Raw genomic sequence first — 15,292 nt, 5'->3', positions numbered from 1 at the left:
AATGGAGAAGCTCTCCAACTGCCAGACGGCACAAGATCCAAGATCGGGAAGTATGAACAATGAAGGACTTGGAGGGCTCACTGGGCCATCCCTGAGAATTAGTGTGTCTTGTTTCCTGCCAATTACGATCGGTCGGGTTAATGAAAAAAAAAAAAAATAGGGATTGCTCCTTTGCTCAGAGGAACAGAGTTGTCGTTAACTATATAGGAAACGGTCTCCAGGGGATTTGTTCTCTCACAAACGTAAGATGTGACAGACTAATGGGATAGTTAACTATTAACTAGTGAGATCGGAATAAACGAATGTGCCCCCGCGACGCCTTGCGGTGGACTGGCATGTTGCAAGGCATCATCATTCCAAGGCTAACCCTGATATCTTCCGCATCTTTTATACTCTTCGGAAGGACTTCAGGGGTCAAGGTTTTAAGGTATTTATTTTATTTAACCCTCCGACGGGAGAAACTGTAAACGCGGCTCCCGACGGCAACCTTAAATCAAGACTTTTTTTTTTTATCAGGCGGATCCTGCTTGGATTTGGAATCCCCCCACAGAGGGCTTCTTGTTGACTGCTGGGCGCTGTGCCGGGGGTTACAGAAGAGGAAAACAGAACAGAAGTTAAATCTGGAATCGGAATCATGTGTTGGGTCGAGATGTAGTTTCTACCGCAAATCGCATTCCTCTCCAGATGGATGCAGTTGGAGGAGTTGCAGTGAAAGACTATCACTGTCATTGACGGCTCCAAGTAGTTATCGGATGTGTCGGCTGAGCATGCGACATGGTCACAGCCAGCAGGATCACGTTTTGGCATGCGGCAATTGGTGGTTGATCCGCCTCGGGCACTCATCCCAGCTCGAACTAATCGCGATAAGAGGCGGGTGGACATTTCTCGGCGCGGGACGTTTGCAGTCGATCACTGAGCTTAACACAAGCACGTCGTCCGCTGCCCAACGAAAAGCGAGTGACACGGTTGTTTTGAGTTTCTGACGGCACGCTCTGAGCTCTGTGAGTGGCTATTTTTGTCGGGTGGAATGTCGCGTGTGTTTTCCATGTTCCAAGGAAGAGTCGCTCTCTCCAACGCCGAAAAGAAGTGCCAGGAACGAGAGACATGTAACTAACTACGGGAGACTAGCTGGGGTGGGGGGGGGCTGGCTGGCTGCTGTTAAACATGCAAATGAGGGATACATTCTCCTTCTCTCGACATCTTAAAAAAGATCCCTAGACGATTCCTATCATGCTAAGAGATGCGACAGGCCCATCCCTCATCGCCAGCAAAAAAAAAAAAAAAAAAAAAAAAAAAAAAAAAAACCCTTAGCAGGTGGTTCGCAATATTATTGTTATTATTATTATTATCTCCCGCACCACTTCTCATGGCGTGTTTCCAGTAATCAAGGGCTGGTGAGTGAGTTACCCAGCGAGGCCTGGAGTTGGTTAGTGCACGCGTTCCATGCAGGAGACCATCATCGGCCAGTTATGCAAAGCTGTCCGCCAATCAATGGTCTTGTCATTTTTCCTTTCGGTAGACGTTAGCTATATCCACTGCAACTCCGGGAAATGTGTGTGTGTGTGTGTGTGGGGCTCCTCCACACCCGGTACGTGATTTCTCTCAATGTTCGAGAACAGGGATCTAACAACAGAGGATTGTTAAACGCCGCAGGGCAGGGGGTCATGAGCTGATTATTTGCCAACCCCCAGAGAGCTTTTTTAGTTTATATCTTAGGGTTGCAGTTGAGTTCCTTTTGGACACTGTGCGCGGTGCGTGCCGTTCAGGATCGGAACCGGGCAACAGGCAAAAATGTCAGCTCCTGGAGTCTGCGTATCACTGAGGAAGCATGGAGCCACGGGGTCCCTGGGTCCAGGATAAATTCGAGTTTTGAAAGGGAAATATCATTTGCTTCTTCTGAGGGTCATTTCAAACTGGTGGTAATTTGGGATTTTCGCGTCAGCTCAATGTTTTGTTTGTGTCTCCCGTCAAATGACAGAATCAGGCGCGTTTCGGTAATCGGCCTTGGTTGGCCATGGGATTCGAAACTTGTTGGCTCGACTTCCTCAGGAGGTTCGGTGATGATATCAGGCAAACCGAATCCCGTTTCCTAATACTCCGAACTCTCCAAAAAAAAAAAAGAAGAAGAAGAAGAAGAAGAAGAAGAAGAAAGAAAGAAAGAAAAAAAGAAAGAAAGAAAAAAAAAAAGCTGGATTGTGTCAGGTTCCATCTCCATTAGGCTCTTTTACGCCAAAACCAACCATCCACTCACCTCACCTGCAACTGACGGATATCATTCATTTTTACTGTACCGAGTTGCCGTTGTCATCCGTATATTCCTGGTGGTTCGTCCGCGCAAAGCAACCCTTAGAATTACCGAAGCTTCCCTGTGGAGTGATGGGCCACCAGCTTGTGCCGTGAGAGGGTTTTGAGTGTCACTGAATCGTTTCCGCCTGTGGGGGCGGCCACTTGACTCTCAAGATGTAGTTACCAGAGAGTCCGGGGAGAGTCGTCGCATGTCAGCCCTGACCCCTGATCTTCGCTCTAGCCATGCCACCGGGCGAAAATGCACTTTCGGCTCCCCTAGTTCTAAATCCCCGGGAGGCGCTGGGGACTGAGTCCGTGGAACGGTCGCCCCAGCTGCCTCCTGGTATTTTGCCGGCGCAGGCGGAGTGAGCTGGCGTCAGCCCCGTCCCCCCCCCCCCCAGGAGGGCAGAAAACTATATATATATAAATAAGAGCTTGTCATTACCTCGAGTCCATCCAGAATACTACGCAACAGCAAATCCGAGCTCTCTCATACTTTCTCTCGTCTTCTATTCGACGCCCTCAGCTCTTCCTCACAATGCTGTTCTTCGACTACATTCTCCCTTTTGCCCTGGCGGCGCTGTCTGTCGTTGATGCGGCACCGGTCAACAAGGCCCCTGCTGGTATCCAGGTTGTTCCCAATGGATACATTGTTGTGATGAAAGCCAGAACCTCACCCGAGAAATTTGAGCGCCACCGGAAATGGGTCGGTAACATGCGAAAGAACCGAAAGGGCATCAAAGCTCCAAAGGCCCTCAGATCTTTCCAGTTCAACAGCGGCTGGAAGGGATACTCTGGGGTCTTCGATAGCGAAACCCTCAGCCAGATTGCCAATGATGAAGACGTGTGAAAAAAAACCCCATAGAAATCCCTCTCGTCCACTCTCACCTTCAAACTCTGACTTTGAAAAAACTATGTTTTCCAGGTCGACTACATCGAAGAGGATGGCATTGTGACCGCCAATTCTCTCATTACTCAGACCGGCGCTCCCTGGGGACTTGCTCGCGTTTCCTCGCGAACCCCTGGGGCCAAAAACTACATCTATGACTCGACCGCTGGTCAAGGAGTCACCGCTTACATTATCGACACTGGGATTGAAACGAGCCACCGGGACTTTGGTGGTCGCGCGAAATGGGGAACCAACACTGTCGACTCGCAGAACACCGACTGCCACGGCCACGGCACTCACGTTGCTGGAACCGTTGCTGGTACCACCTACGGTGTTGCCAAAAAGGCCAACCTTATCGCTGTTAAGGTGCTTAACTGCCAGGGTAGCGGCTCTAACTCTGTTGTCATCCAGGGCATGCAGTGGGCTCTCAACCATGCCACTCAAAACGGGATCACCAAGAAAGCGGTCGTGAATATGAGCTTGGGTGGTGGCTATTCCCAGGCTACCAACCAGGCTGCTGCCGCCATTGTCAAAGCTGGTATCTTCCTTGCCGTGGCTGCTGGTAACGATGCTGTAAGTGCCAAAATATACCGCTGGCTCTCTGAAATTAACATACTAACGAAAGTTTTTTAGGCTGATGCTTCCAAATATTCTCCCGCTTCCGAGGTAACCGCTTGCACTATTGGCGCCTCAAATTCCAGCGACCTCATCGCCAGTTTCTCCAACCGGGGCAAACTCGGTAAGCTTTACGACCTGGCATCGAATATCAAATTTTCTGTTTAGAGGGCTAATATATATATATATGTATAACTATATCTGAAACCGCGCACAGTTGATGTCTTTGCTCCGGGCGTCAATATTCAATCCACCTATATTGGTGGTGGTACCAAATCCATGTCTGGAACCTCTATGGCCTCACCCCATGCCGCCGGTCTTGGTGCTTATCTCATCGGCCTTGAGGGCATTAGCGGAAATGCTGTTTGCGAGCGCATGAAGGCTCTTTCCAGCGCTGTTGTTCGAGGCGTTCCGAGCGGCACCACCAAGAAACTAATATACAATGGCGTCAAATAAGAGGGTTCTCGCAATCTAGAGCTTTTCTTCCAGCTTTGAATGATATGAGGTGAACGCTGGGATGGAAGCCGTTTTCATATATTTATTTACCCCTGTGCTTCCAGGCCAGGCAATTCTTGCTTCTTTTTTATTATTTATTCTTTATTTTTACTTTTTATTTATTTATTTATTTATTTTAATTTCTCATGTACCTAGTTTGCATGCAGCGAAGCTGTTTTCCATTCCCACATTTCCCAATTTTGTTCGATACCCTGAGGCTTGAGCACGGTGCGTTGCGGGGTTGATTGGGCTGAGACATGGATCCGGAGTAAAAAAGGGTTTTTGCTGTTGGATTGGCTGGGTCACTCAGCAGTCTGACTGACTAGGTAAAGTACATGGCGCCGTTCAGCCCTCAGCCGCCTCCGTTCGGAAACCCCCTTTTTCCTCGTGTGTCTGCGATGTCTGCGATATCTGCGGCCTTTGCTTGTTTTCGTCACTTTTATTTCTTAGCATCTGACGCCTCGCGCATATATATATATATTATATAAATAGCATGTTTGTATATAGCAACAAATCATGCATTCCATTTCTGTCAGCGTCATTTCGATATTGCATGTTCCTGAGTGTTTGCTCCTGAGGGTCATCCACGCAACTATGAACATGGACAAGGACATAACAGGATAGATAACCAACTCTGACATCCATTATTGCTATGCTAATGTTCACCACCCCACTGACATCCATGCCTGTGACCTTTCCGCCTCCCCCGCCCCTCCTCTCATTACAACATCATCCACCAGCTTTGAAGTCCAGGATGGCAAATATCTCGTGCGACACGGCCCAACCGGGTTGAACGGGCTCGTCCAGAACAGCAGATCTGGAATCCTCTCAGTTGAACAGAGCAAATATTAAAAATTCCCTGATATCAATTTCTGGGGAGCATCAAGTCCCCACCCACGTCCATGGCGAATTCTACATTCCCATCAAAAATAAGGATCACCAGAAAGCGTCATGGGGGGTTCGAGCCAGATTCCCGCACATATTCCCCCATCATCGGAGGTGACTCTGCCAGGAATCCACAAAGCCTCTGAAACGTGAAAGAGGGAGGAGAATTTTATGGAAATCTCTAATGAAACGGAAGTCCAGCGAAGGAAATCCGGAGGTGCTGTTTACACTTGCGCATATCCACTCAATGTTTTCCAAAACAGGATTAACCAGCAGACAGACCAAACTGATGACTGCCAGGGTCAGGAATCTGTTCAAGGCTCTAAATTTGTCAACCAATCACCAGCCATACATAGTCCACTCAACGCCCCGTTCCCTTGATTTCGATGTCCAGATATGATAACATCTGATAACTAACCTCCGAAGTTCGAGGACAGCTGCCCCTACGCAGACAGACCAACGGCAAGTGTAGGGCAACAACACAGCAAACGATACTGGACCCCTGGTCCAGTTCAAAACTGGGACCCACAAAATCCTAAACAGTCGCTCGCTCGAAATCGCGTCTGGAACTTCTGTACCTTTCAACAGGCGATGACGGGAGGTTGCAGTTTCGGCTTAGCCTTAGTTAGACTAGTCCTTTGGCAGACTGCTCTCATCCTTGCAATAGAACTGCTCACTATCGCGGTGTGTGTCTTGATCGCAAGGCCCCCAGCTTGAGGAGGCAAAACTGTCACAACGGACTAAAAGTCAAGTGGTTAGTTAGGAGGCTGTTGGCTTTAGTAACATGTCAGATCGAGATTTGAGGTTGCTCTAATCTAATCCAGCTCTGAGTGCAAACATGACGGCATCCATTGGTTTGCCTAGGGGGAATTAGCTCGGGTACCCCCCGACTGACCGTGCTTTTGACGACACGATTCATGTCGCCAGCCTGCCAGGGCTGAGCAAAGTAAGCAAGCAAGGTATGTTTCTTCCGAGGTGTAACTGCTCGACATAGTCGATTATCAAGATATTAAGCAATGATCAAATCCACCACTCGTCTCTTGATACTCAATTGATGCGCCAGTTGCAAGTTTTGAAAGAACCACAAGTCCAATGTCAGCACCTCTGGCGTACTTCTTACCACCGCCCTATTGGACCAATGCGCTGCCCAGATCGGCAATCAGGGCCCAAATAAGAGATCTTAAATGGCCTGGCAGAAAGAGTACTCTGTCTGTTTCTCACCTCCAGACGAAGGAGAGATAGATAGAGTTTCCAAATAAAGCCTCCTTGAGGGGAGGACCATCCGGAGATTTTTCCAGCTTCATCGTCTCAAGCAGGGTTTCTGCCCCTCGCATAGTTATTATTAGCTCTATATAATGAATGATTGCCAATATTCAGAATTTCGACTTTTCACACAAAAAATCAGGCCTTCAGATTCGCAGATATAACTCAACTATACGGACGTGCGTAGCTTCCAATATCCGAAATCCACCTTGGAGATGAATCAAGGTTTCCCTTGCTAGAGTTGCATGGAATGGGAGAGAGTGTATCCCCGTGTGTGTTTGTTATTAGTCACGGAGTCTCCGGTTTCCACGTCCGCATTTAGTCAAGAATAACAGAAAATGATTCCATTTGTTTTCCAGCTGCAAGGCGTCAGTTCTATAATAAGTCTTTTTCCCCTTGCTCCATTTGTTTTAGATCCATGTTGTTGTTTACACTTCAGAGCTGCCTGGGGACAGAGAATCAATCTCGCCCTCATGTTTTAACAATAGCGTTTTCGTAGAAACCCCTCGAGACATAAAATGCTTTAGGTGAATATGTATTATCCATGGATGTTTTTCTCTTCTAAAAATATATATATGCACATAAGAGGATATGAATTTAAAACAGTAACAAGGAGGCTGATGAATTGCTTGTTCACCTGCTAAGGGATTCAAAATAGAAAAAGGAAAAGAAGGGGGTAGAAGGGAAATAAAGCCAGAAGAGAAACATACTCTTTTCAAATCTTCAAAAACTTAATCAACAGTAAAATAGAAGAACCCAATAATGAGAACACATAGCGAGCACGGTGTCGAAAGCAGGCACACACACACACACACACACACACACAAAGGACCCAATGGCCAAGGCATAAACATTCAGATACAAACATGATGCAGAGATTGATTATGTGGATATTAGTTAGTATCTATGTAAGAATGAGCAGGGATAAAGGTATTCATCGCGCATCAATGGTAGTCTTTCCTCCTCCAACCCCTGAAACAACAGCAACAGCAGCAACAGCAGCAATAGCAGCAATAACAACAATATGCTAGGCAAGAAAACACACCAAGCCAGACGAGCACAGATAGTGAAACAAAAATCGGGTTGTCACAAAAAAACAAAATAAGAGAAAGGAAATGAGAAAGATCAACACAAATGATACCCAGATTACTAAAGTGAAGAGTGATAACAGAGAGAAGGGGAAATGTAAAAAGGTACAGGAGATGAACAGAAATGTACCACCACAGAAAACATCAAAATTTGATCCAATATTTTGAAAATCAAATTCCCGAATCAAAAGAGCTAAATCATCAAATGCTGTCACTTTTGCAGTTTAGTTTCGCTACCATTAATCCTCCGAAAAGAAATATAGTCCGTTTGCTTCTTTATCACCTTTTACATATTTGCAAGTTCAGTATCAATCTGGCGATCCAAGAATGCCTTCTTTTCACTGGTCAACGTCGTCTGCAATCGCTGCTCAACGAGTGCACGAACTGTAAAAACCAATCGTTAGTTTAGATTAAACAGAAAAGAAAAAAAAAAAAAATTTGAGGCGTATGCAACTACATACCTTGCTTCTTAGTAACAGTATCCAAATCCACCTCAGCCAGGCAATTCTGGACAGCCTCCGTAATAGTGGCCTCATCCGGCCCCGAACCAGGTGCAGATCTGAAATCCACCACAGTGCTTACCGGCCTAGCTCCCATTCCTAATGGGCTGCGCATGCTTTGCCGCTGTGGAAACCCGAGATGGCTCTCCGTTCCCATAGCTCCAAAGCTACTTAGTCGGTTTGCGCTTGCATTATTATCGTGGTAAGCGCTCAGATTGCCCATGGACAAATGAGCTTGACTGCGGTTACCAAGTGGCTGGTCAGTGTACCGCGTAAAGGATGAAAAGTGGGAGTTTCTATTGCCGGGAGCGTTTCCGAAGGGACTCGCGGAATGTGGGGTCATGAATGGTCCGTGTGGTCCTTGAGTAGGGAAGCCGGTAAGAATGGTCGATGCGGGCCTCACTGAAGAATAGGTTGAGTGCATATCGTCCATCTCCATAGCAGTCTCATCACCATAAACCGGCGGGTAAATCTTTTCGTGTCCAGATGGAGGACCGCCCCGACGGCCTGGAAGGTTGTTGGCCAAAGCGTAGTCATCCCAGCGTTGTAGAGGAATGCTTCTTGGGTCGAAAGCTTCATCCTCCACTGCAATCACACGTTTATCTCCCTTCTCACCAAGGACAATACGGGTATTTCCCCAAGTGAAATTGTCTTGATTCCAGAAGGAGTAGAGCGGAAGTATGAAACTGTAAATAGGGAACGCCATGATGTATATTATCATCCATCCAATATGTTGCCACTGGCGTTTGACGATAAAGATAACTGCCTGCAAACCGTACACACCAGCAATGATCGCGATTGAAATAATCGGAAATTGTCCCTTGTTGGTAGCAGCAAGGTAGATGATATAGACCAGGTAGGCGCAGGTTGCGGGAAGGATAATCGTTCCGAAAAGATCAATAAACACAATAAACCTCATACTGAAGCAGCAGAAACCGCATAGGTCAGGCAGGAACATCAATTCCGCCAGGTTGTGGATTGTCGAGTTGATCCAGCGACGCCTCTGGGATAGCAAAACGGACCATGTTTCTGGAGCTGCAGTGTTGGCATATGCATCTGGAATGAATTTGTAGCTCATGTGTGGGAAATGCTTGGTCATGAGTGTTGTGAGATATCGATCCTCTCCGAGGGACAGGAGATTCTTTTTATGCAAAGTGTCGATTTCAATGTCAGAATATTCACTGAGAACCTTGTCCGAAATGATCAATGGACGACCTTTATCAGCAGTGCGGAGGCGATACATGCAGAAACTACAAAAAGAAGTTAGCTAATGGACATCAACAGGCAAGGGGAAGGCAAATTATCAATCATACCATCCGGGTAGACAGGTAACACTGCCAAAAAGAGATTCGAAAGCTTTAGACAGGTGGTGGGAAATATAGTACTCGTAGACTTGAATCATAGTCCACCAACTGCGCTCTTCATTCTCTAAGCTAGTTTCACCACAGATACCAGCGATCTTAGCATCATTCGCACAACTCGCCACAAGTCGGTTCAAGGAATCCTCTTTCACACTAGTGTCAGCGTCTACCATGAGAAGATACTCGTAAAGCTCGGGATCAACTCCGATAATGTTATTGATTTGATGGAACATTTCCAACTCGAGTGGCGACATTCCTGAACGATGGTGGACCCGATTCAGGAAGCTGAGAAGTAGAATTTGAGAATCTCGTTTTCCACGATTGCCTGGCTTGGACTTGGTTTGCTCTGACTCCTTACCGACCTTGACGATAACGATGTACGGCACAACATTGCCTTCGTATTCGTAGAGGCCGGAGTAAACCTTGCCATAATTAAGTTGGTCGCTTCCAGCGCCAACAGATTTGAATGGAAGGGCGGGAGGATCGATCTTTGGATCGACACCCAGGATATCCAAGACGATTTTGGGGGTTGGTCGATCGTTACCTCCTCCAACAATCATGCCATCACAGATCACGCAAATCAGCTTTCGTTTGTTGTCATACTGGAGAGCCGTAAGAGAGTCAAGGGCTTTCCGAAGTTGATCTTCTCCTTCGGTGTATGCCGGGACCTGGCATATAACGAACTTATCTTGCATGGCAGGTCGTCGTTTCGTACCAAGCTGGAGGGCAGCAAAGAACTTGATGAGGATAACACCAGCCAGCAGACAGGTGAACGCAAGGAGGATATAATTGTTAACTAGGCATTTGGGTGTTTTGCGGAAATCAGTTCTACCGACGTAGAACTGGTTTCTCAAACACCAGTAGCTGTTCTGGAACTCGACGGTGCCTTCCCATTTGTCAGTGATGTCTTCGCCAGGATTTCTATTGAATAGTTCGGTAACTTTCGCCGGCAAAAACTTGTATAGGTCAATATTGTTCATCCGGTTCAAGGTGTAGAAATAGTCGGTGAGGTCAAACACTTCGTTTTCGATTATAACCCACATTCGTTGATCCTGGTCTGCTTGTTGGCGGATTACAGCCGGATCCCAGACTACATCACCTTTGTAATACTCCCTGATCCTCGGTAAAAACACTCCGCCATACCAGTTGGCATCGCGCAGCTTGAGGGTGGTGTCGGTTTGGAAGGTGCCAGAGGTATGGAGAGCATTGGGATATAGAATTGCGTCCGTTTTATTGTGTTGAATTTGAATATTTTCCGATGCACCTAAACCACGGCATGCCACATTAAGTGGAACGGGGAAGTACGCATCAAGATTCTGACCACGGAATGGATCCATTGCAGTTCTGGATGTGTCCCTTGAAAAGGTATGAGGTGTTTTCCAAAATTTGCTGATGTCATAAACACTGCCGTGGATACTGACATAGTAGTCATTATCCCCTTGGTGGAAACCGACTTCCTTTTCAGTCCAGACTCTATCCTTATTGGGACAGAGCAAATTTCCAAAGCCGACAATCCAAAAAACAACTAGACCATTTAGAAGAAGAATTAAGGTCATCAGAGTTACTTTTTCTCTCCAGGCCATTCGGACATCTGGCCGTTTCATCCGACCCAGGTAACGAAGGACAAATGAAGGAATCCAAAAAGTCATGGCCCAAGCAAAGCCTGACCAAACACGCCGGCCGATTGGGATTTTCTTTTTCTCGATATTTTTATGCTCACCAAATTCAGGATCCATATTCCCCATGAATCTACCAAGTTCTTGATCGTAATATTGGGTGTCGTGTTTTCTGTCGTCTCCCTTAACACCCAGCCCATAGTCGCCAGGTGAGTTTTGGCTAGGGGGGCCAAGTGTAGGTGCAATAGAACGAGTTTCCCCTCCCCCAAAAGCACCTCGAGACATCGCTGCAACGCTTTGTCCATTCATGAGGTTTTCACGACTGTCTTTAGCAATTAACTCTGGTTGAAAGAAGCCGCTAGGTGGTGGAGGGGCGGCAGAATATCCGCTTTCAAAAGGAGTCATCACAGGGTTAAAAGGGTCCGTCAGTATTTCCTGTGGCTTCAAATCTAGCATTGTTTCAGCCTCCCACCAGGCACTCTCTCTCATCCAGACTCTCTCATTGCCGACGACAACATCACCATTGCTCCACCCTCTTTCAAGGATCCAGCTTTCCACACCATCTTTCCCTTCTTGACACCCAAGCCGGGAATACCGCGTGACGAACTCTTCCAGGTCAAAGTCTGCGGTGAAATCAAGGTGTTTGTTTCGGCGGTTAGCCCATTCGGGTAGCCTCCAGGAGCGGAGTTGACGGGAAACAGTTCCAGCAGACCACGCCGAGGTAACAGATGGTAAGGAGGCGACGGTCGCAGGAGAGTCATCAGTGGGGTGGATTGTAAGATGATACCACACTCTGCTACTTTTTAGGGTTTCATTGAGGTCGAAACGGCCTCTTTTGCCGAGACTAATGCCTTCGTTTTCAACCGCATATAAAATCTGTCGAAGGAAAGCACCCGATTCGAGTTCCAAAGCAACTTTCTCTAAAACGCCTTCTTTCTTATCTTGTTCGTGTTCTCGTTCCCGGCTAGCGGCACTTCCAGCAACGCCCATGTCGGCCTCAACTTCAGCTACTGCGCTATTCATTTCCTTAATCACCGAATGTCCCGGTGCAACAACTTCGATTCCATCCTCCTTCATTTCAGCATTAATGCCAAGGGAATCGTCAAAAACACCCCTGAGAGCGACGGCTTTTCCCAAAACAGGATCCGGAACCTCGACGACTGTGATGCTGACGGTGTCACTCGTCTCACCCTCGAACTGTCCACCACGTCCACCATCGCTGGATCCGCTGTCTTCAGTATTTTGAAGCTCCGTAGAGATGGCTTCATTAGCCTTGGATATAACCCAATCAACCAATGCTTCGTAGATCCCAGCGATCAAAACGGCACGGTCATCGGTAGAGCATTTGTGTAAAAGTACTTCTGGATCAACGTTCAGAAGTCCTCCGACATCTTCACAAATTTCCTCAAGTTCCTCCTGGTCGACAAGAAGCCCTAGAGAATTCCCAAGTTTTAGTAGAGCGGCCAGAACGGAGATCAGACTTCTATGTGCAACGCCCTTGATGCCAATAGCCTTGAGGGAAGCTCTGAAATCCTCAGCAGAAGCCGCATCGTCAGCCGTTGGTAGATATGCTGGTGGATTAAAAGTGTTAGATTTACTCAAGAGGGCGTATGCCGATGTGTCCTTGAGACTGAGAAACTCTCTCTCAGCTGGTGTTGAAGCGGACGTAAGAAGGTAGTAGAAGACATCGAAAGCACGATAGCCAGCCTCAGCAGGGATATTAAGGAGACCACGAGTGACATCAAGGCCAGCCGTGGATAGAGCCAACGATGCCGCAGTTACATTGCCCGTGAGAGTGAGAGTATAAGACACAGCGAGTGCAGAAAATCGAAAATGGGACGGGTTATCAGGTGTAACCTGAGAAACGAATGGTTTAATGACAGAGAGTGCTGTGTATGTTATCGAAGGAGTGGACAACGGTAGAGATCCCAGGAATGGAGCAAGTAGAGATGGTGTAGATTGGTGAGATGAACTGGGCAAAAATCAATAATCAGCATGAATTCATGGAGAGGGAATGGCATCCATTTGGCAGAAGGGGTAGGGGGGGGGGGGGTGTCAAACCATAACACAATGCACCCATCTTCCGCTCTTCTTCGTGCATGCTCCCACGCTCGTCTTGCGAGGTCTGCATCGACAGTTCCTCCCACTTCGCCATTAGGTCCAGGACTTGCAGCAGTAAGCCATGTGTTCACTGTTACGCTCGTGCCCGAGTCGAGTTGATATGGTTGCCCGGATGTGTAAATGGTATGAAGAGCATTGAGCAACGTGGTTGTAGACACCTGCGTAGCCCGTTGTCCAGCTGGACGAGGAACAGGGACAGCAGAAGACGTCGCCGAGTACACAGAGTACCGGTTCGCCATGATAGCTTCGTGGATTCGTATCTTATACAGCACAAAGATATGGCGGATTACCAAAGGAAGCACTTGCGGACGGCGCGAACAGGTGAGAATAGGTATACTTTATCCGGCCCCATTCAACACTTGGATCCGGTATGCCTTTTAGCCCTCGCGAGGGGAAAAGGGGGGTGTTGATGTTATGTTTCCCTAGCAAAGACGAAGGCAACCCGACTTGCGTGAGAGATCCGGAACCCCGTTTTACAATCTCCTCGGCCGGTTTGGGTTGGTTGGTTGAACAAATTGAGCGTCACGGTGCGAAACAAGGATTAGATGGCGATGGGGGAACCGGGTGTAAACAATAGTGAGAGACGAAGGACGGTCACGCCCAAACGAATGTGTGATGAGCACCTCCTCGCGAGCACAGCAAAATGAAAAGACCAGAATAGCGAACCGTAGAAAAAGAGAGACCAAGGAGGAGGGGCCTCGGAGATTGATGCGGTCGGGTAAGGTTGGTGGGAGCAAACTGAACTGAAGGGAAGAGAAGTGAAGGGTAAGGTTGGGTGCAGTAAAGTAACAACAGTATACATCAAATGCTCTGTGTATGGTACTGTACGGTACGCGTCCAGAGACAGGGCGGTTCTGTAAACAACGGCTTGGTACCCGCCAAACAAACATACTTCTAGTTACAGAGTGTAAACTAAAGTAAAATAAATATAGTTACAACCCACCCATGGATACTTCCACCACATGCTCTGGAGAACATGGGATCAACATCAAATGATTCTGTTGGGCCTCCCCCAGCCAAGCAGGAATCAAGTGAATCTGTGGGAACAAAGAGTGGTTTAACCAGGCTGGGCTGTAACTGGGACAAATATGTTAAAACCCCCGCATCCCGCGAATGGGCTTGTCCTGTGTCTGACCCTTGTTTCTTCCAGCATTCTCTCTCTCTCTCTCTTTCTCTCTCTCTCTCTCTTTTCATCGCAGTTTGGCTGCTTTGTTGGAATCTTATTCCCACGGCTACCGAGTCGTAATAAACCAATGAACGCTTGGGGAGAGAACGGGCGTAAACACAACATACACACCCCCCAAGGCCCCGGTGTGTCTTTATTGAAATGGATCAACCTACAGCCAATCAGCACTCCTGCTTTGCGGTATAGCGTTCCAGTTCTTGTTGGCCCGGTCTTCCATCGCCGGCTTGTTTTGGGACTGGGTCTCTAGCAATTGGTTCAACCTCTGAAATCCAGTCCAGCAGTTACAGCTACAGGAAGGGGGGAAATCTTTCGTGCTGATAATTAGGCATTATTATTATTATTGCTGGATCGTCGGTTGGGGGGCCACGCTCTGTAATCGGTATTTCACATCCAGCATGTATTATGGTACCATACAGAAGGTACGGAGGAAGAAGAGTTCCAGATTACGCAGCTCGTACGGTTTCCCTCCATCTTTGGCGGCGAGTAAGTTACGGCTTCCCCCTGCTTCTGGAAAGAGAAGCAGACGAAGATCTCGCAATTCCAATCCATGGGTACAAGTGTAAGTATGTATATATATATATATAATAAGTACAGGATGCCGCCTCCCTCCAGGTATTTGCCCGATATTGTTTTTAACTTCGCAACAAACCCTCAGTTATCCCGGCAGCGGACGGTATACCGCGACCACCACCCTTTTAAGCTGTGATTATTATTATTATTATTATTATTATTATTATTATCAACTGTCTCCCGCACGCCCATACCGGGTCGAAATATGGAGCATTCAAAGATGAGCCTGAAGATCTATGACACTGACACTGGACAGACGGACAAACTCTGGAAACGTCCCCAAGACTCTTCCTTGGGCGTCAGGTTGTTAGTAATACAGTTCTGATGCTTAAACTCTGTCTGCCGTCATGAATAGTTCGGGTCCTGTCTGTAAAATTCCACCACTCCCATCAAGCAGATCAAGGACTTGTCTCTGAA

General features: G+C 47.4%; 2 protein-coding genes across 2 annotated transcripts; one reads left to right on the top strand and one right to left on the bottom strand.

The window, feature by feature from the left end:
- Positions 1-2,824: 2,824 nt before the first annotated feature.
- Positions 2,825-4,246, top strand: PAAG_00218 (alkaline serine protease ver112; the record flags this gene model as incomplete). Its single annotated transcript, XM_002797633.1, has 4 exons — positions 2,825-3,130; positions 3,212-3,748; positions 3,809-3,914; positions 4,008-4,246. 4 exons carry the CDS (start codon positions 2,825-2,827, stop codon positions 4,244-4,246), a joined length of 1,188 nt encoding a protein of 395 aa, XP_002797679.1.
- Positions 4,247-7,807: 3,561 nt separating this feature from the next.
- PAAG_00217 (hypothetical protein) lies at positions 7,808-13,358 on the bottom strand (the record flags this gene model as incomplete). Its single annotated transcript, XM_015843945.1, has 4 exons — positions 7,808-7,905; positions 7,983-9,271; positions 9,335-12,970; positions 13,075-13,358. The coding sequence occupies 4 exons, from the start codon at positions 13,356-13,358 to the stop codon at positions 7,808-7,810; spliced, it is 5,307 nt and encodes a 1,768-aa protein (XP_015700280.1).
- Positions 13,359-15,292: the final 1,934 nt, after the last annotated feature.

Source organism: Paracoccidioides lutzii (assembly GCF_000150705.2).
Source record: "Paracoccidioides lutzii Pb01 unplaced genomic scaffold supercont2.1, whole genome shotgun sequence".
Classification (NCBI taxonomy): domain Eukaryota; kingdom Fungi; phylum Ascomycota; class Eurotiomycetes; order Onygenales; family Ajellomycetaceae; genus Paracoccidioides; species Paracoccidioides lutzii.
Note: the sequence above shows the minus strand (reverse complement) of the source record. Positions and strands in the feature narration are given on the sequence as shown.